The 22,119-nt window shown below is 39.9% G+C and overlaps 1 protein-coding gene across 8 annotated transcripts in view; it reads left to right on the top strand.

The window, feature by feature from the left end:
* Window positions 1-22,119, top strand: part of cspg5a (chondroitin sulfate proteoglycan 5a) — a 39,409-nt gene that overhangs the window by 2,545 nt on the left and 14,745 nt on the right. For all 8 annotated transcript variants that reach the window (XM_052146943.1, XM_052146941.1, XM_052146938.1 and 5 more), the window contains exons 2-3: window positions 9,152-10,067; window positions 21,875-22,063. In XM_052146943.1, the coding sequence (XP_052002903.1) occupies window positions 9,152-10,067; window positions 21,875-22,063 (1,105 nt within the window). The remainder of the gene's footprint in view (window positions 1-9,151; window positions 10,068-21,874; window positions 22,064-22,119) is intronic.

The raw sequence follows: 22,119 nt of genomic DNA, 5'->3' as shown, positions 1-22,119 counted from the left end.
TATGGTCAGGTCTTGTTAACATATTGCATTTTTGTCATGAAATCACAGCTTTGATGGATTTATTGGCTATAGTGGTAGTGTCAGGTGTAATATACTCAAAAACAACAATTTACAGCTTCAAAACGTTAGCTTGTCAAAGTATAACAATGGCAAATAGGCTTTTAATAGAACATCAGTGGTTGCGAAGATGCTTGAATATCAAGCAGGTGTGTATGGATTAAATATCATAGTTTTTTTGTTGAAGGCTTAGAAACAAATCTTTAGTTTCTATGTGTTCAGTGTGAGTGTATGCATTTGTAATGATGCTTTTTTTTCTTGCACAACACATTCAAGCTCCACTGTTGCATTCACTCTGCACAGTAAGGGAAAACTGGTTGCCATGGCAACACATCCCTTTTTCATCCCACCACCTGTTGAGTACAGAAATTGAAAGATTTATGCTTGGGGAGGTATAGAGACGTCTAGTGGCAGCTGTCTGATTATATCCCAAGGTCAAAAGATCTGTTTGTTAACTCCTGCATAATTAGCCCAGGTAAACTATTCCATGGAGTGTTAGGTTGTCAGGGATATACGGTATTCAAAATTTCCCTTTAATCTTGTGTCTAGCTAAAGGCTTTTGCTATAATCAGGCTGAGAATACAGATAATATATTTTAGCTTTCCTCTCGTTTTCAAAGTTTAACAGATGGAAACGGGTCATTATTGTGTTGAGAAAGAGATTAGTTTATTTTTCCCTGCATTGGTCTACATTTTATTGCAATCAATTTACTCTGAATCCCTCGTTTTTATAATTCACACATATACTTACAATTTGTTTAAGTTCTGGAGAGAGGAAGCAATTAGGACTTATTTCATTGATTGTTGATCAGATAATCAATCATTTAGGCATGAACTCATGGACATCAGCAGCTGGTCCTCATTAACATGGATATCATGTCTGTCTCAGACCAGCAGTGTGTTCTCTGTTAACATTCTTTGTGCATTATTGGATTCAATACATCATTTTCTCTGTAAACCGAAGGTGATTGCATCATTTTGTTTCAAGTCAATGTGAAATAAAAATTCTACCCCAATTTCCTCTCTTAAACAGGCTACATGTTACTGGTCTTTTTGTATTAGTGGTGCATGTTATTTCCAAGAAAAATGTCTCTGTTATCTTTCATATGTAATATATATAATAACATGCTCTGCCTCTGAAACAATTTCCCTTTTCAGCTGATGACACCAAGCCTTCTTATTTTTCAATCTCTCTCCTCCAATCATTGGGAACCGAGAACCGGTTCTTATTAAGAACTTCATCTTCAGAGCATGACCAGCGTAGTTTGATTCCCCATCTAATGACTGTAGTGTTGTGACAATACCAAAATTTCAGTAGTCATTACCGATACCAGTGAAATTTCTGCCCCGATTTCATATCTGATGATTTCGATTTTATCAGTAAAGAAATTCATAAAGTCATTACTATTGCTGCGATGGAATATCTGGTTCAATATAAAAAAAAATTCCTAACCAATTTAGCCACAGGACTGAACAAACACCTAGGATTGTTGTGGTTATTTTCAATAAGTTTGCTCAAGATGCTGACCTGGCAGTTTTTAGAGCCTGTCTGTAGTTAGAGACGCTATCCTTCCATACACCGCAAAATACGTCTCATTTTGTATTTTTCCGCTTACGCTCCATTTTTTGAGCTGCTCTCTTGAGAGCATGAGTTTGATCATTATACCATGGTGCAGGATTTTTCTGTTTAACTTTCTATAATTTAATTTTAATCTATCTAGAGTGCTAGAGAAGACTGTATCCATATTTTCTGTGACAACATCAAGTTCTTCTGAACCTTTTGGCATACTGAGTGTTTGAGATAAGTCTGGAAGATTATTAGTGAAGCTATCTTTAGTAGTTGAAAGAATAGTTCTACCTAAAAGATAACGTTGCGTAGATTGATTTACCTTTGCTAATCGCAGCTTACAAGAGACGAGGTAATGATCTGAGATGTCATTGCTTTGCGACAGAATTTCTATATTATCAACATCAATTCCATATAACAAATTAGATCTAGTGTATGATTTTGGCAACGGGTTGGACCTGTCACATTTTGTCCAACCCCAACAGAGCTGAGAATATAGATAAATACTAATCCCAGTGTATCATATTCGTTATATGTGTATGTTGAAGTCACCAATGATTAAAGCTCAACAGCAACCACAAGATCTGACAGACAATCAGTAAATTCTCAAAGGAATTCAGAATATGGCCCTGTTGGTCTATATACTGTTACAAGAACAAAAGAAGACAAAGATTTTTTTATTTATATTTGACGATGTCACATTAAGCATTATCAGTTCAAATGAATTAAACATATATCTAAACTTATACCGGCACTTTTGATATCCCTACTCTTATGAGCTTTTTTGCTAAACATACAGCATGACCAGTGTAATCTGATTCTGAACGAATTACTCGTGAAACTTTTTTTTTTTAATCTACAGCACAAAACATACAGCGCAACCAGTGTAACCTGATTCAACAACAAATTACTCTTGAGTCTTTTCCGACGTCGAAATACATCACATTGTGAACATAAAATGCTTGTGAATGCTATATTATGGTGACTTTTATGAATTGAAAATGTTGTTGGACATGCCCTCTAATCAAAACATGATACTGAAAAAAAAAAAGATGTAATCATCTAATAGTGGACTTCACATTGAGTTCCCAGAGTTTCTGAGTTCACAGATTTTGCCCGGGCAGTCTGCCATCAGAAAACCATCTGAGGTACAGACAAACTGTCACTGCTCATCGCTGTCCTCCCTTCACTATCTGCAGAGCTACACAAAGAGTTTGGCATTTCCCCCAGATTCATGCAATTACGACCAATGGCCATTATTCCTCCTATACTAGCCACCAAAAAACAATCCCCAAACTCTGGAACATGCTCCCAAATTACCTCCTCCCCTGTAGGGCCTTATTGAGGGTGTCTGAGGAAAAAAAGGGTAACTGAGTATTATGTAACAAGAATTGACCATACGAGAGAAAAGGGGGGAACACAAGGACCCTTTTGTGTCTGCTCAGACTGCACTCTGCCTGGGGCTCCCAGTTCTGCACTTCTGTATGCATCCTGTCTGGGAGATGCATTAAATCGTATGGCAGGAGATCTTGGATAATACTGTGGCTGTAAAGTTCTGACCCAGATCTGGCTATTTAACCCACACTATCTACAAAGCCAGAGTTCCAATTGGTGTCAAATGTGTTTTTCACTGTACAAATAGTTTTGACTGATTGGTCTCTGGCTTGGTCGTTCCTGCTTGTTGAGATGTGTCTCTATGTGAAAGCGTACAGTTACAAAAATCCTGGTTCTAATTAGGTTACGGGCAAGTATCAATGACACAGGTTTGCTAATGGTTGAAAGTTGTTGTGCATTACCTTTCTGTCTTATCAAATTCAGGACTTCCACACCACAGATTGGATTCCTATCACCTGTTTTCTACATGAGTCACTCTAAAACACAATTATGCAATTTATCAGATACACTAATTAGATTACTCAATTGAGAGCTTCATTACTTAGCATTGATCGATGTGCTACTGGTGTGAAAATACTTTCTTCGATTGCATAAATGTATCATACTTTTTAATTACACATTTGGTTTCTATTTAGTCCCTCTCTGACAGATTGGTGATGACTTCCTGTGTTGGTCTGTGTTAGTCATCACATTTATGACATTAAAATCAACATGACATGCATTTTTTTGCTCAGTGCACTTTTCAGATGCTAAAGATATTTGTGTTAATGGAAAGAACTTTGATATGTATGGATTTGTTTTTATATTCTACAGAGACCATTTCAGTTCATCTTTATCTCCCTTAAGCTGACAAGATGCAGTAAAAAACAGAAAACCACTTTCTTTCTTTCTTTCTTTTTTTGGCGTTTCTTTAGTTACAGTAAGTATACTTTGATCCGCAGGAATTGGTGAACATTCTTCACCTAATTTTATTGCTCTGACGGGACATGAGTTGCTGTTGCCATAGAAATGACCAATCTTACTAACCACTTGAAACCCCTCTCTCTATATTTTTTCCCCGTGTGTGTGGTGTATTTATGCTTTTTGAAATCTGTATTTGAAATGTGCATTTATCTTGAACACAATGCAGAGATCTGAATGCCAAATTATAGATTTGCTAACATCAACTGTTATCACAGTGGAGCTTTATCAGATTCATCTTTGTCAGATTTGTCACAGAAATATTGCAATAGTGATTCACGTTTACTAATAAAGCCCAGACCAAGAACATCTGGCCATTTTTGGGAATGCTTTTAGTGGAGCGACTCTGGGCCAAAGAGCTTTGTCTCCACTGTCACACACAGTGTCTCAGGCTTTTTTCATTTTATTTCTTTATTAGATTTTAGTTTTAACAAAAGAACACAGATATTCTCTTGAGACAAAAATATCCAGACTATACAGTACTAAACAAACATAAGATAATGGCATATGAGAATCAACTCAAAACAGCCATGTTTGGAGACAGAGGCTGGGCTGTTTCAAGAAAGAGACCGTCATGTTAGTTTACTTAGATTTTTGCTCTGGGGAACAGGAAAGCAGAACCTCAGATGTTGTGTTTTAAAACACGCCATTGGCTGAGCCCATGTACAACTTATTCACAAAATGTGCCTTTGTCATTCCACAAATACATACAATTTCTTGTGTAGTAGAAGCCACAGCACACAGTAGTTTTGATTTTGTTTTCATTCCTCATGTATCTGTGTGCATGTCCAAATGCCTGAGAAGTATTTAGAAGAACATTTTAGAAATGTCTCAAAATCACAATGTCAAAGCTGCTCTATTCCATACAATGAAAATGTTTTTCAAGTTCAGTTGCAGTTTTTGCTTGTTTTCATAATGTTTTTTTAAATAAGTAAATAAATAAATAAAAATGGTGTGTTAGGTCAAAGTGTATATGGTATACTCTATATACATATATATTTACTTTAAATATATACAGTAGGGGTGATTGTTACATTTTGGGAAATGTTCCAATGGTTCATTTTTATTAAAACAAACAGATTTAAACTTTTTCTTTTTGTTATATGAACTGACTCTGAAACATTTTTACAGGCCATCATCATTTATTTTGAGCACTTTTTAAATTCTTTTATCAGGCTTTTATTGTTTTAGCCTTGTCCCAGACACAGACATCATTTTAATATTAAACTATGTATATCCATAATAAAAATACAAATATTAAAACAATTATAATCTAATAAAAAGTTAAATAAACATAACCCTTTCCATGTTTACTATTGGATAATGAGTCCTATAAATCTTTCAATTATTACAACTATCCCACCACAGTTGTGGCGTCATTTCCTCCATACCAAACAATTTCACCCCTTAATAAATTTGTATTCAAATGTTAGTGTCAAATGTTACTTGAAGAGCATGCTTGAGAAAACATATGTGATACGTGTTGTTTGAAGAAAACAAAGAAAATTCAAGGTAAAAATCACTTGAAAGCAGAGTATTTTTATTTCATCATTTCCACCCAAGCTGTAATTTTTGCCAAATTATTAATTGCAAGAAGTGTGAAAACATTATTTAATTGGGGGTATTTAGGATACACAAAATATTAGCTATGACATTAGCTTTAACAAGACTAAAGAATAGGACATTTTATTCCAAAACCATAAAACTTCCATCACCGTCGTTTTACCATGGAATTCTATTAAGCACAATACAGTTTGTTTAGAGAAACACCATCTGTATGTAGATGATGCGGCTTGGACACATCATCAGTGATGAACCCTGGGTCGTCGGGTGTTTCGGGTCTAATCATCAGACACCCTCTCCTGGGTGACCCTGGGGATGATCAGTCCCCAGCTTGTGTCCAAGCGGCACGCTACACCATGGATCCCCCCTCTTGATCCATAACCACCTTGAAGACACTGATGGAACTAGGACTCCCTCCAGGTGAAAGCGATACTTATCGACCACTATCCCCTTCCTCAGGACCAAGGACCTGGATTTGGCTGGCTTGAAGGCCATCCTTGCCCACGTGATGAACCTCTCCAGCCTGCGAAGGAGCCAGCGGCATCCTGTCACTGAAGTTGATGTGACCGTCAGATCATCCATGAACGCTCGTATCGGAGGTTGGCGAATACCAGATCTGGACAAGGGGCCCCTGCATTCCATATCTGCTGACTTGACAAGCATATTTATTGCCAGGGCGAAAAACACCACTGAAATGGTGCAAACAGTAATGATGCCTTGCTCTAGGCGATGCCATGCCGATGTTATTGTCCCGGAGGTAAATCTCAAACTGAAGCTGCCGTAGTAGTCCCGAATGAGTTCTTGGATCTTCTCTGGGACATGGTATGCTGCCAAGGTTTTTGTCGCCAGCTTATGCGGAATGGATCCGTAAGCATTCGCAAGGTCAAGCTAGAGGACTGACAGGTTGCATAGGTTTTCCTTTGCTTCACGGATCAACTGGGTGACCACTCCTGTATGCTCTATACACCCTGGCACGCCTGGAATGCCTCCCTTCTGCACTGCGGTGTCTATATAGGAATTCCTCAGGAGGTACTCAGTAAGCCGGTTTGCAAGGATCTTGAAAAAGACTTTGCCTTCCACACTTAGCAGCGAGATGGTGCGGAACTGCATGATGTCACTCGCCTTCTCCTCCTTCGGTATCCAAACACCTTCTGCATGCCTCCACTGCTTGGCTACCTTCCCCCTCTGCCATACTACCCTGATGAGTCTCCATAGCCTCTGCAGGAGTCTCGGGCAATGCTTGTATACTTTGTATGGCACTCCACTCGGCCCTGGAGCTGAACTTGTCCGCGCCGCTCTGACTATATCCCGGACTTCTGCCAGGGTGGACTCTTTGTTGTTAAACTGGATGGATGGGTCTGGTGGTGTAATTAGCTCTCCAGGAGGGGCAGGTCTTCCTCTCTCCTGCTGTCACTGTAGGTGTCACTGAGGTGTCGGTTGATTTCCTCTTCTGGGCATGTGAGGGTCCCGCTCCGATTCTGCCAAAGCAGCTGTTTAGTGAATCCAAAGGCATTTGCTATGAAGGCAGTCCGCTTGCGAGCCCTATCCCGGCCGCTTTTCCTATGCCACTCTGCACATCGGAGGGAGATAAGCTTCTGTCGTATGATGTTCCGGAGCTCTGTGAGGGCTGGTCTGTCCTCTTCTCTTGCCTTCCTGTACTGCTGCTTTAGAGACCATAGATCTTTCCTGAGCTGGGTGATCTTAATCTTATGCTGGTTTGGCCTAGTGTGCTGCTGGCTTTTGGTTGTTTAATACCAAATCTTTCAGCACTGATGCTGATGATCAAAGTGCACATCAACTGGAGTCGCTGATCCACTTCCCCACTTGATGATGCTTCAAGGGTAGCACCAACATCCTCGTCAAACTGGCACCACTCAGTCCCCTTGTGTGCAGCAGGCCATGCAACCTGGCGATGTTCCGATGGTCTGCTAGGTGAAGCATGCAAAGCTTGGAGGTTCTGGACACTATGGGGTGGCTCCAGGTCCTGCGCCTCCTCTGTCTCACCAGGGACAGTGGTACACACTGCCTCTGAGCGCTGCTCAACTTGCTTCCTCCTTGTGCAGCCCATCTTGGTCTGGTGGATCCTCAGACCTCTCAGGTTCTAACAGATCTTGCCGCATAAACAGGTCACGCTCGTCGTCGATAATCCATTGCTCATGATCTTTGCCATAAAATCCGTCCGTGTGGGGTGCTCATCCTCCCCCCCTCTTGGGCACCCCTGGGGGTAGCTTTCCAAGGGATTTTCTGTAGCTTAGTGTGGGTGCTCCCTCACGGGAACTGCAGTTCAGTGTGCTAACCCTCATTGCCCCGTTTGCTGTCTCTCCGCGCTGTTCACTGTCTCTCCAGTCGTCACCACCCTCTTCGTGGTTGTCATCCAGCCTTTCCTGGAAGTCACTGGCCAGGCCAGACTTATACTAGTTTAGAGAAACACCATCTGTATGTAGATGATGACGCTTGGACACATCATCAGTGATGAACCCAGGGTCATCTGGTGTTTTGTGTCTAATCATCAGACACCCTCACCTGGGTGACCCAACCGGGGATGATCAGTCCCCAGCTTGTGTCCAAGCAGCACGCTACACCTTGGATCCCCCCTCTTGATCCACAACCACTTTGAAGCTTTTTCCACAGCTTCAATGATGTTCCTGGTGGCTATTCTTTCCTGCAACCCTCTGATGCCAAGGAGCCTGAGTGCCCGGTGCAGACACTGCCCTGGAAATTCCCTGCAGCCCACCTCGATAGGCTCGATAGGCCTTCCATTCCATCAGAACATGAGATGTGTTGTAAATGACACTGTGGTGGATATCCACACAACATTCAGGAAAAAAAATCATAATTACAGAAATCTCTTGTGATGCATGTACATACACTCCTAGAAATTGTTATATTCAAGAAATCTATAGTACAAAAAGTGCCCAAAGTTGAATAATCACCCATGTGTATATATTATGTGTATACTGGTCAAAGGGGAATTTAATCTGAAATTCAATCAAGGCACAAACGCAACATAATTTGCAGAATTTGCAGAATTGTCCATTATTGTAGTTGATTAACTTATTAAAGGAGTTTTAGATTTTCATGCTTCTCATCTGTGTATTTGCATGTTGATATCATACACACTGAAGAAGATCTGTGAAGTTCTTGTGCTTGAGTATGTATCCACTTTTCACATTTTCTGAACGGAATGTTATTTCCTTTTAGAGCCAGGCGCAACCAGCAAAGTTTAAACTGATTTTCTTAGCCCGTTGGTTGATTGACAGATGGAGGGGTGGTACTTTGCTGCTGATCTGAAAGATTAGCATTTACACCTCAAATGTGAAGTGGTCACATGCACTTTAGACAACCTTCATAGGTGGTTTTTCACCCAAAATGCATCTTAATACCAGGTGTAAACAGGGTCTCAACCCCAAATCCCTAGTCCTGCATCTTTGAATAGCACTTCATCTGAAGTCTTACAAAAGAAGATTTATAAAGACATTGGGAGACCTAACACAGAGAACGAAATAACAGAAAAATATAATTAAAAAAAAGTTATTATTTATTGTTTGCAAGGATTTAAGAATTGTCAATGTTTTGTTGAGTTCTAACAGTAATATGCTTCTTTAAACAGGAAACTCTGTGGTTGGGAATGAGACTGAGGCTGATATTGCTGTTAATGTGACCGCCATGTCTACTGAGGGTGAGGAGAAGATGAAAGAGGTGTCACAGTTCACGACTCTTCAAACCGGAAGTAAACCTACAGAAGATGAAGTAGGCAGTGGCATGCTGGAAGAGGTCATTTCACCAACTCCTGGTACAAATGAGATGGCCACGACCAGCTTGACAGGCCAGGAGATCAGTCCTGACTCTGCCGAGACTGACCACTTGCTATCCCATGAGCCAGTTAATAAATTATTAGAGGAAGAGGAACATCAAGAGAAAGATGATGTGATGCAGCATGTACCCACACAGCCACCCTGGCAGGCTAAAGAAGACATGGAGACCACTGTGTTTGACCTGGACCATGAAGACCATGAATCTCCCACAACCCCGCCCCCTACACATCCTCCTTCACCCGTGGATGTCACCGTAGATTTCTTCGACTCCGATTCTCGTCGTAAGAACCTAGACCCTCCATCTCTGTCCCCCCATGAGCTTCAGGGCCGTGACCCCACTTCCTGGGCAATGCCTACGGACAACTACTACTACGTGACGTCCTATGATGACAGCGTGTCGCCCACTACGGAGGATTACTCCTACAGCAGTACTACTGACTCTTACGATGATGATCTCTCCACCACTCCTTCCTCCAAGCCACTCCGCCCACGTTTGCCCTTCAACCCTGGTAACACACAAACCAAAGGGTCCACTGTAAACGAGGAACGCCGTGCTCCCCCTATTGTGGTTGACTCTGTAAATGGCTCGGAGTGTCGCGAGGGCTTTGTCCGTAGCAACGGAACCTGCAAGTCCCCATGTGACCTGAAGCCCAACTTCTGCCTCAACGGAGGTCAGTGTTATGTCCTGGAGGGAACTCAGATGTTCTGCAGGTAAGCTTTAAGAAGTAGACTACCAGAATATTCAATATTCAACAGAGTCAAAATCATTCAATATCTACAGTTACTATTACTCCTATTTTGGGCTACTTGGGAACAAACCTCTAACCCTAAGCATTAAACCTGTAATGTTTGTACTGAGGGCGATACCTAAAATTGAGTGGCCTGTTGAGGAGAGGTGTGCTATTAAAGGAATGGTTCACCAAAAAATGACAATTGTCATAATTTCCTCACCCTCATGTTGTTGCAAACCCATATTAATTTTATACTTATGTGGAACACAAAAGGGAATGTTAGGCGGAATAACCATTCACCATTCAATTTAATTGTGTGGTAAAAAGATTCAGTGAAAGTGAATGGTGACTGAGGCTGTCATTCTGCCTAAAATTCTTCAAATTTTTGGGTGAACTATCCCTTTAAGTTATCAGACTTATGATTTTTGCCTATTAGATGATAAAATGGGTGAAGGTATTCCCTAGGGGCCGTTCACACCAAACAGAACTAGAACGTAGGTACTTCGAGATGCATTTTTATTAGTTCTTTTTATGCTGACACGGTGTCTAAAAAAAGCTGTGCCCCTGTGGAGGATGCTAAAAAAAAAAAAAAAACAGTAAGATGTCCATCAAGTTCATGTTTACATAGAACAAAAACACAGATGAATGCAAAGGCACATTTGGTGTGAACAGCGCCTTACACTTCAAGGAAATACATCACATCAAGGTAATAGAATACTATAGAGACCTGAGGGTGGGTTCTTCTGAATTGGGCCAATATGCAAGCACCTAGCAACTACCCAGAACACTATAGCAACTGCATAGCAACGCCCTGACAACTAACCACAACACCCTAGCATTGTGTCTGTGGCTTTTGCATGGGTAAGCACTACAAACTCAGAAAATGTTAAATTGGAATGGAAGAGCGGGAAACTCTTAAGGAGAGAGTCCCACCCACATGTTGCAACCGGCCACGAGGGGAACTGAGGACTGGCACAAGGACAAGCCGAGTGCTGCGGAGCAAAAAGCACCACATGTTTTTCCAGATTCTTTATGAGGAAAGTTTATTAGGAAACTTCACTCTCGCTGCCACATTATTTTGAGCACAACTGTTATTGCCCAAACATGTGACCCACATGTACACTAGTATCATGTTTATGTTCACAAACCTGGTTTGTTTTCACGTGTCTTGCATTATGACAACAATCCTCTCCTTTCAAAAGGAAAATATAACCAAGAAGTCTAATGTAGAAGAATGACAATCAGATCCTCCCTTAGACTTGCATAAGACTCTATCACAGGGGTGTAGATTCCAGGGCGTAGATTCCAGGGGGGATGGGGGAGATGTAACCATGCCAATTATCAAAACAAGCAAGTACAACCTCCCCAATTAAATTAAACAATGTCCACTGCTGGACAATTACAGCGTGTGCTTGTTTATATAGCGCAGGCACTACATAATTGCTGAAATGCGTTCTTGTAGGAACTTAATAACGGGGCTCAAGCACGTTAAGCAGATGCTTAAATCCTGTGTTCTAGTGACTGAATATGTTCTCATATCTGCAGCAATAAATACTGCTATCGCATTTGTTGTCACTTTAGCCCTGTCTGAGCTTGCAGTGAGAGGCTGCCTTAATGCCAAGGCGAGACTAACTTGAACAGGCTGTTTACGCTTTGCTTCCGTAAACTGAAGTGACACATGTGGATGATTTATGACACATGGAGGCACACCTGACATTGGTGAAACAGAGCCTTCATCTTGTTCACAACTCATCATTGCCCAGTATTACTGTAGTTTACTGCAAAACCATAATGGTCCCAAACAACAGATTTTATAGACGGAGGTGGCTCTTCAATCTCTGGCTTATTTAAATCCGACATATTTATATTGTTTTATTCCATCACAGTTGGGAAAAATAGCAAGCTAGTTAGTAAAAACTTCACATCCATGTATCTGATCCACAGTTTGTAGTGTACCATAAAGATCTGTTGTAAAGTTTTGGTTCCGTGTGGTCCCGTGTTGCTCTGCAATTTCTTTATCAGTTTAGTTCTACGTGGTTTGTGTTGTTCATTATATATTGTTTTAATATTGGTTTCATGCATGCTAAGATATGTAATCATTCATGTGACTGCGTGTATCATACCGAAAGCCGTGTATCCCTTCGGTTCGGGCAGAAATACGTACCTTTGCAGCCCTAAGTCTAAGTAATATAATTTTTCCTGGAAGACCAGTAACCGTTAAACAGCAACAGTCATTATAAAGAGGTCATAGTAAGGATTATGCTTAAAGTAAAAATAAGTATTAGGCCATATGAAATTCAGCTTGTTCAAGGACAGATTAGGACAATGTCGGGGGAGGGATGGCAGAGAGCAGGACGTATTGCTAGCTGAAAATCATCTTTCAGCTTTTCCCCACATAAATGTCACACATTGTGGAGGATCTCTTTTGCATTACTGTAATAGAATAGAATAAGATCATTTAGGTGTGGTAGAACTGCTTTGTCTAATTACAAAATTAAACTATCAACATTTAATTTGAGGTGTCGTCAATAGTACATGAAGGTGAAAATTAGTGTAATGCGCTCTTCCTGATACCCATAAGTTGTAATTCATGTGGTTGTGACCTTAGGCCGATCCCCTAGCCAACCTGCAACCATTAAAATCCTATCCATGGGCATAAATCTCTTACCCCTCCCTTTTTGGATTTGTGCAGTGGCCCTCACTGTGACCCCAACCATCACAAAAGCCCAGGAGTCAAGGTTAGCAGTTACATAAATATAACTTATGATTATATTTAAGGGTTGCTCTTTCCTTTCTGTTTGCTCAGTTATTTTTTGTTTAAGTATCAACTTTGTTTCAGATGCTTCTCCTAACTTCCTTAGGAGAAATAAATATAGCCACAATTGAGACACTGTTGGCGTGGAGTTATCAAATCAAATGCCTTTATTGTCACTCAACCATATACTCAAGTGCAACAGTGGGTGAAAGTTTTGGATGTAGTTCCAAGCAATATAGCAGTATGACAATTACAATAAACATCTGATTTACACATAATATATTGTACCTTGCATATGAATGGTGACTCAGGCTAACATTCTGCCGAACATTTCGTATTTGGGTGAACTATCCCTTTAAGTCTCCATTTGCTCTCCATTGACTCTTATGATTGCCTAGGAGAAACTATTGAGAAATTAAAACGATTTAATATGTGATTGTCTCTTTGTCAGATGTTCGGGATTAAAATGTACATTCCCTCTATTTAAAAAAATTAAATAATACTAAAGTAACATAATCTAAACATCACATACACTGCTATAAACGCTTTTGCTGAAAATCCGGTCCTCACTAACATAAATGAGTGGCATGGTGACATTCCCAGATACTCCCTTTACTCAGTCATCATAACTGAGTGGGACTGTAATATATTACATCTCTAGGCATTTCTCATGGCTCTGGATAAGAGCATCTGCTAAATGCCATGAATGAAAATTTCTATGGATTTCTAAATCTCTCACTGCGCCAAACTGTATCACGATGCTCCTGTACTTGTATTGGAAATAGATGCTTGCCTCACCAGTAACCCCCCTTTGGGAATAGTTACCTTCCCTAACTCCCCAAAACAGGCCTAGTCAAAGTGGGTCAGTGGAGCTCTGGGCAGCTGTGTCCCATGTTGGCATTGTTTACATGAGGCTCGTCTGAACACACTGATTTATTCACCACTGCAATCTTATTAGAGGATGAATGTTAATGGCTCAGACATCTTTTCGGTGTTCTGTCCATCCCCCTCCCATGTCCATGCACCTCTGTAGTTAGTGGTCTGTCCACAGCTTTCTCTTAGTATGTGACAGCAGTGTTTTCATATAGTTTTGAAAACATGTTTTCAACATAAATTCTAAAGTGATTCAATAAATCAAATCAAATCAATCTTTTCTATTACCGTCCAAGGGGAATTTAACTCAGGGATCTTTAAAGCTAAGGTGTGTAATTTTTATTAATATTAAATAAATGCTTTCTCACATCCCAGTTTAATATGCAGAGACCACTATAGCTATTTCAACATGATCACATGGGAAATCGGCAAGTTGTTTTCGAGAGTTTCAGTACCCTAGGATTGACCATATTATGCCAACTTACTGACAAGCGTCATCTCCTATCAGACATTTTTTGCATAATTTCCACTGTGTTTATCATTCCCTGTGGTGCGACTGGAAGCGAGTTGCATCAGCAGAGTGGGAATCCTAGGTTCGGATTCCACATTATAACCAGGAAGTAATTACATTCAGAGGTTGCATTTTCCCTTTAACTCTACATCTTTGCTCCACTGATGGTTAGGTTTAGGTTTGAGGTTTCGGTTGGGGGGTCAGTTTAAAAAATATGCATTGCTCTTCACTGTATTACAGTGAAGCTGTACAGCTGAAAACAACTTGCTTCACAACTTGCTTTTGGCGCCCCTCCGTGAACATTACTCCTGAAAAATAGAGCCCACATCTGCCCATATGCCCAACAACACTTGCCACTTTGGCCACTGGGGGCAGTGTTTGAATTTCAGTAAGCATAGTTCGAATTTAGCTACAGAAAATTCAACCTACTGTTAACGATTTCACGACAAGATCAGTCTGTCTATTTGTAGGCTGTTTTCCACCAAAAGTTTAAACAATGTGACCCTGTGGTGCTATCTAATATTCACTATGTTTGTTTGAGCATCCCAACCAACCAAAGGAAGCAACATTAGCACAATTAATGGCGTGATTTAGGGCAGGACTATATATTTGGCATAATGGCACAAACCGATTTGAAAACAATTGTTATGTGGCGATGCTTAGTGCCGCAGAAATAACACACTACAGTTTTAATAGAGTATTCTATTGTGCTCCATGTAGTATCAACTTTAACTTTAACTTTAAATACTTGGGAAATAAATATAGGAAGAAAATGGACAGTTATTGACTTAAGAGTATGATTATAGGGCTTTACAATTAATGTGGATAGAACAGGCCCTATAATTAGGTTTTGTAAGAATTTGATGAGATGTGTTGGAGTTCATATTTAAAGCTTTTGGCTGCAGATGAATGGTAGCTTGGCAAAGAGTATTTTGTTGAAACATTGTTAAGATTTCTTATGAAACTCTAGAGAAGACACACAAATCTGAGACACAGAAGACTTGAATAAATTCATAATCTCATTTGTGATTTTCTTTTTTTCCCCATGAGGTGTTAGACATCCACAAGAGGACTTGGAAAACAATTTCACAAAATGGAGTCCAGAGAAGTGGGAAATGTAGAAAAATAAAGTGTGAGTCAGAATTCGCATAGCCAGCCAGCATGAAAACAGATTAATGCCAGTAAGGCCTAGTTCATAAAAAGTGTGTTTATTTTTGTTTTGAGACTATGTAATATCCCAGAAAATTTTTTTTACTGTATGTGCCAATTGGTATATGTTATGACTGTTTAGATCTCAAAACTGTGTTGCAGTCAAGTACAAGGATGATATTTCAAACCTCCCACAATTCCCTCTGGCATGTAGAGCACTCATTGACTATGGACCTGGAAGTAAACTGAGTGTAGAGTCTAATCTTGTCAGAAAAAATGAATTCATCCTGACGTCCCCATGAAAATCCCACTTCTTTTTTACTGAGTCAGCCTTTATCCTTGTGATTGGATATTCTGCAATTGGCAGATATTTATAGTATGGTTAAATTAAATTTCTAGGTTTAATTTATAAGCTCTGAATAATGTATAAACACCATCGACAGCATTTGTGGCATACTGTCGATTACCACAAAAATTGTCTGATTTTATTGCTGATTTGAAATAGTTTATTTGCTCTTAATCTTGAAATGAGAGCAAATTAGTTGAGAGGGGGCGTTGGGTTACAAATGGGGGGCATTTATCAGTCATAATAATCAAATCTATCATGAAGTTCCTCTGCATTAAAAGTTTATCGGTCCATCTGATTTTGAAGTCTAGAGACGTCAAGTAAGTCTTAAGTATCAGGTTTAGTAGAGTCATGTACACTGGCAGAGGCACAACCTCGGCTAATGCACCTGTATGGCTCTGTAGATGGATACGGCTCAATGGACAGAGCAGCGCGAGCGCAAAGCTCTTAAAGCTCGAGCTCTTAAACTTGCAGCTTTGCGAGAATCAGCAAGAAGCATGGTGCGAGAAGCAGAAACCACAGAAGTTGGCACAGAATTCTACATTACCACCCTTGAATTTACTATAGTAACACTAACTGTACTTTAGGCAGAAATAGATTGATAATAAATATTATCATATCACTACTTCAGCTCTATTAAATTTGTCATATAAGGCAACATTAGTAGAGTGAGTGAAATTAATTCACTTTTGTTACAACTTATAAATATTATATTTTGCATTTATTGTTTTTACATGTGTTGAGAGTAGGTCTGCTGTTTATAGTTACAAAAATGCCATAGTTTGTTTAACAGAATTAATGTTACATTTAACTATAGTGAAGAAGATCCATGCTTCCATGTGTTTTCTATGGTCTTGTTACAAATACCACTGATAAAACTATAAAAATAAATAATTCATGAATAAACAAAAATGTTCAAAAAGGCAAATGTAAAATATATTAACAAGATCACTTTTATTATTAGTTTCTGCCTTCATATTTCGACAAGTTAAAAAGAGCTTAAACTGTTAAAAACACATCTCAAGACAAATTATTTGCACTTCATCTAGCATTTTTAGCGGAAGAATGGCCACTTACGCAGCAGCCTATTGGCAGAACTGTCCATGTTTCCGTTGATCTTGTGATGGGAGGGCATGGGATATTGCAGGGCAGGGAGGGACAAAAAACTGTAAGAGAAATGGGTAAAATAGAGATATTCTGAGGGGAGATTTGGTCTAAAGAGAGATTTTTGATGAGATGTGTTAGTGATTGAATGACATGTCATCACTACATCTGTTTCAACTACTGCTCGCAACTGCTCAGCTGGGGCTGTTTGGCATCCATCCATCTAAAACACTCAATCCTCTATCAAACGCACACACACCCAAACACACACAAACAGAGTCTTAGCTGAACCATCTGTCCATGCGGCAGCTTCATAAACTGCCCATATTTTACCACACTGAGGTTAAGGGCACAAATTCCACGCTGGCCCATTGGAGCCACTCAAATACATCACTTAAAGGGATAATTCACCTCAGAATGAAAAATATGTCATAATTTCCTCACAATCATGTTGTTCCAAACCCATATCACTTTCTTCCATGGAACACAAAAGAACATATTAGACGTCATGTTAGCCTCAGTCACAATTGACTTTTATTATGTGGAACAAAGATTCAATAAAAGTAAATGGTGAACTGAGGCTAACATTATGCCTAACATGTTCTTTAGTGTTTCACGGAAGAAAGAAAGTTATACGGGTGAGTGAATGATGACAAATTTGTCATTTTTGGGTGACCTAAGCTGCATTGATATCTTCGTTTTTCTTAAAACCTTTTCATCTTTCATTTCACATAATATAATATTCATATGGGGTCAACGGATTCATTGCTGCTGGCTCTGTTTGGAAAGACAGTCTATATGGAATTAATTTGACAGACTGCATTAGATTTCTGACTGTTGATGTAGTCTGATAATCTCACATCTGAGAAACTCAACTATGAACAAGAGTGAGAGAGAAAGAGGGGGGAGGGGGATGGAAGAGAGATAAATAAAGGAGCAAAAAGAAAGGCATAAACAAAGAAAACTAGAAAGACTGTCTGCAAATGAAAGCTCTGAATAGAGGGTAGGGTTGGCAAACACGCATGAGATAGGGTGTAGAATGTAATTTAGAAAGCATGCAAACTTGCAGAAGAAACCAGTGTTAAGATCTGGAAAGGATGATGAAAAACAGCTAAATGGCTGAATAGAGAGGCCGCTTTATACAGCCCAATGTTAGGATGCATTTAAATGCATGCTCTCATCAGCACGCCTGTCACTTCTGCCTCTTGGGATTGAATGCCCTCGGTGGCACCATGCCAACCCCTGAACCCTTTTCCCACTCGTCTTACTCTGGATTGGCGCAGGCACAATGGGACATACAGTGTCCTGTAGTGAAAAGAAGTGAAACCTCAGACCCCCCCCCCCCCCCTCCCATGACCACCGAGGCTGTGAATGAAGATGACTTCCTTTCATTATAGACATTTACATTTGAGTTTGTGCATGTGTGTTTGTGGTTGAGAGAGCAAGAGTCTTTGCAGATTATTGGTGTTTGATTGTTTGCAAATGTTTTGTTTCTGAAATGTCACTGGGTAGCCACTTATCTTGTTTTCAACAATTTTCAGACTTGTGTACTAATATGTAGTAAGAAGCCTCCTTAGGCAGCATTTTAAAGCATCATCTTAAGATACCTTATTTTGGCCAGATTCTAAGGCATCATCACACTATAAATTCAGCAACGGTAGGTTGAAAGTTCTGCAGCTGAAATCGGTCTGTGGTTACCGAAATTCTAATCACTGCCCCCAGTGGCCGAAGTGTTATTCAACGTATGGGCATATGTGTGAGCCAGTTTTCGAGTGAAATGTCCACAGATTGGCACAAAAAGTGAATATTTTTAGCTGTAAATTATGTAATACAGTCAACAGGAATGCATAGGTAAACTCCACAACCTACCCAAACCCCACCCCTAAACCTAAACGTTGGAGTAAACATTTAACTTTAGAGCAAAAACGGCACACCAAATCGAGCTGAATATTGTTTATGTGAACACTATGACTTCCTGGTGCCCATGGGACCACAACCCATGTCTTGGAGGTTGCTTGCGCAACATGCTGTCAGTACCGTTTAAGGAAAACGTATTCAAGCTTGAATTGCTGTTTAAAGGGGGATGACACATGTCAGTAATTTGGATGAATAGGGTTGATTTCAGGGTACATGAACTTTCGGAAAAAAAAAAATATGTCGATTTCCTGTGTTGGCATCATACAGTCTATCATTTGACAAGACAATTCCAGAATGCATTTTGACTGCTGCCTATGTAAGCAGTAGGTTAGTGAGGCAGCTCACAAGATTTTAGAACAAAGCCACAGTACGCAAAGCCATGTGCATATGTTTTGTCTTCAGATTGCTTCCTTTATATTCTAGGGAATTCATATGCAAGGGAAGCTCAGCTTCCCCTATAATGTCAAAAAAATAATGGTCAAATATGTACTATTGTGTAAACAATTTATTGACTAAAAATGCGTTAGAACATGTTCTTCTCGAAGACGAGTTCGTTCAGAATCAGCTACATTACATATAGCAGGTCAGCTGACTCGATTTACTTCTCATACATTCCCGTAGCGTCAGTGCATTTCCCTGTTGAAGCCGAGCGTCCATTGACTTCAATGGGGCTGCTCTGAACAGTTTTTTTCAGTGCTTCGAAAATAGACGGTCATTGGATAAATGCTGCGATTATGTCCCGCCCACGGACACTCAGCGTCTCTGGGGGTGAATGAGGAGTGGGCTGGCCCGGACTTCGGGCTTCCGCGTGATGATTGGAGGATCTGTCGAAAGACTGCATCTCCTTTTGATTGACAGCGAATCTGTACTATAAGAAGTCATTGAAGCTATTTCGCGCTCAGTCCCATCGAGACCCATTTCTCAAGTGTAGTCGAAAGACAAACTGCTGCAACCTATTTCTTTATATTTGTTTGGCGAAATTGCACGTATTGGAACGTAGGGCAGAATTTACTTCTAAATAAGTTTATAATGTAGGCCGAAAATGAGCTTCCCCTCTTTGAAAGACCAGCAGCCGCCACTGTATTCTAGCTATTTGTAGCACTCATTCCCACATTTCTCTGCATGATACCAACACATTGGCTCTTCTTAACACTGTACACAATTTGCTTTTCACGCTTAACGTGATTTACCTAAGTAGGACATGTTTCTGGATCAACATCCATCCTTTTTGATCCTGGAACAACAGTTCTATTGAGCATTCAGCTTTTAGGTTTAGGTGATGAGTTACACACTTCCTAAACAGCACTAATAAGCAAGAGAAATATTGTCGATTGTTTGGTTTCTATTTCTGTCGCTTCACATTGACTAGCCCAGCCCACAGTGAAATCTTATTGGTCCAAAAAACATTTTCCACATTACTGTATATTAAACATTGTTCTTAAAAATGTTCTGACTTGCTCTGCTCAAGTGCTTTCCTGATAGCACACGTACATCAACGAGACGTCTATTTTATATGTGTCTTTACATCTGAAACACGTATTTATTAGGTTGTTTACTCATCTGGAATACGTCTATAAGACGTTTCTTCACAGATGTCAAAAAAATACACAGCAGATGTCTTTGAGACATTTATGATTTAGAATGTTTGTAAATCTTTTTAAGATGTTTAGCAGATGTTAATTTGATTGTGATGCTTTCCAGATGAAAAGATCTAAAACGGACATCTCAGAGATGTATGTGTTATATCTGGGTTGTTTATCCTGACAAAGCCCAGATGCAAACCGTTTCAGTGGCTGCTTTGTTAATACACACTCACACATTCAACATATATTACATTGGATAGCTACATGTTTGTAGCTAGCTACCTGAATTATAACACATACAGTTTAATGGCACAGTCATTTGAAGGTAACTGTATCGGCCCGATTACTGAGGTTTCTTGCAACCACAAACCAAATCGTGCCACAATCTGTGTGGCACAGAGCTTGCAAAATCGCGATGGGAGAAAGGTACCCTGAGTTGTTCCTGACAGGCTCCTCAGCCTTAAAGTCTACATGGTTAGGATTATGGATGTTCATAATGCATTCTTACATTCTGAACAAACATAAGATAACCACGATTAACAGTATAGGCCATTTTCTTTATTTATTGACTCTATAATTTAATTGTGCAATTTAGGTTATGTATATATAATGTAAATGTTAATATAATTTGCCATCATATATATATATATACACACATTACCTCACCAAGACATTTTGATTGTTCACACACATAGCCACAATTGCGAGTAGAAACCATTGTTCCTGCATGCATGCAAATAAATATTTATATGAGAAATCAACCACCTGCCAGACAGCATTTAGGCACCGATATCGTTGAAAGACCAGTATCATTACTTAGGATATACATTAATATTAAAATAGATATTTTAGCTTCAACTTGATATCAAAGTACTGGTACTTTTGACATCCCTAAGATGGTAACATTCAGGGCTTAAAACCCAGTAGCCCAACACTAGCACCACCGATGGCATTTACCAAGCTTTGTGTCTGCGTTTGTGCACTTGAGCATAAAGGATGTTTCTGACCTCTAACTTCTAAGTTGTAACATGTTTCCTACTCCACATGACTCTGCAAAACACAACAATCTTCAAGGTTAATTCATTGACTTTACTTCAGGAACATGTTCAGTTCTTAAATCCAGTCCATTTCACTACGGAAGAGGTAAGACAAAGGCAGTGAACTTGTCATCTACACATGTGTCTGGAAAAATGAATAGTAAAAAATGATGAAGGCAGTGAATAATAACTCACCCTTGGTGAAGGAGAAGCGCTGAGGCCCATGAATAATTCATATGGAACCAGGGACTACTTGGGGAATCAAAGCCCATTTTTGGGAGGTCAATGAAGATTAACTTATATTAACTGTATGTCCCCTGTTTGTCTGCATATGGTGTGATGGAAATGGGACTCATTTCGAAAATGAGTGTAATATGATATTGAATGAAATTTGCAAAATCCAATTAAGGGCTTTGTAGCTCTCACAGTGGGACAGATGTTTCTGTTGAGGCTTCCCTCTTCTTTTTCCATTTAATTTTCTTATCTCACACACAATATTTTTTTTCTTGTAGGTGCAACATTCAGGACTACATGTGGCACAAGGGTGCCCGCTGTCAGTCGGTCATCACAGAGTTCCAGGTGATGTGCATCGCCATTGGAGCCACCGCTCTCATGGTGCTACTGCTCTTCATGATCATTGTTTGCTTTGCAAAGAAGCTACATGTGCTCAAGACTGAGAATAAGAAGTTGCGCAAGCGCAGGTGAGACTCCGGCCTGCAGAGAGCGGTAGAGAGTATATAGTAAATCCATGAAAAGA

Source organism: Xyrauchen texanus, chromosome 17 (assembly GCF_025860055.1).
Source record: "Xyrauchen texanus isolate HMW12.3.18 chromosome 17, RBS_HiC_50CHRs, whole genome shotgun sequence".
NCBI lineage: Eukaryota > Metazoa > Chordata > Actinopteri > Cypriniformes > Catostomidae > Xyrauchen > Xyrauchen texanus.
The sequence above is the reverse complement of the archived record's forward strand: the minus strand, read 5'-3'. Positions and strand labels throughout refer to the sequence as shown.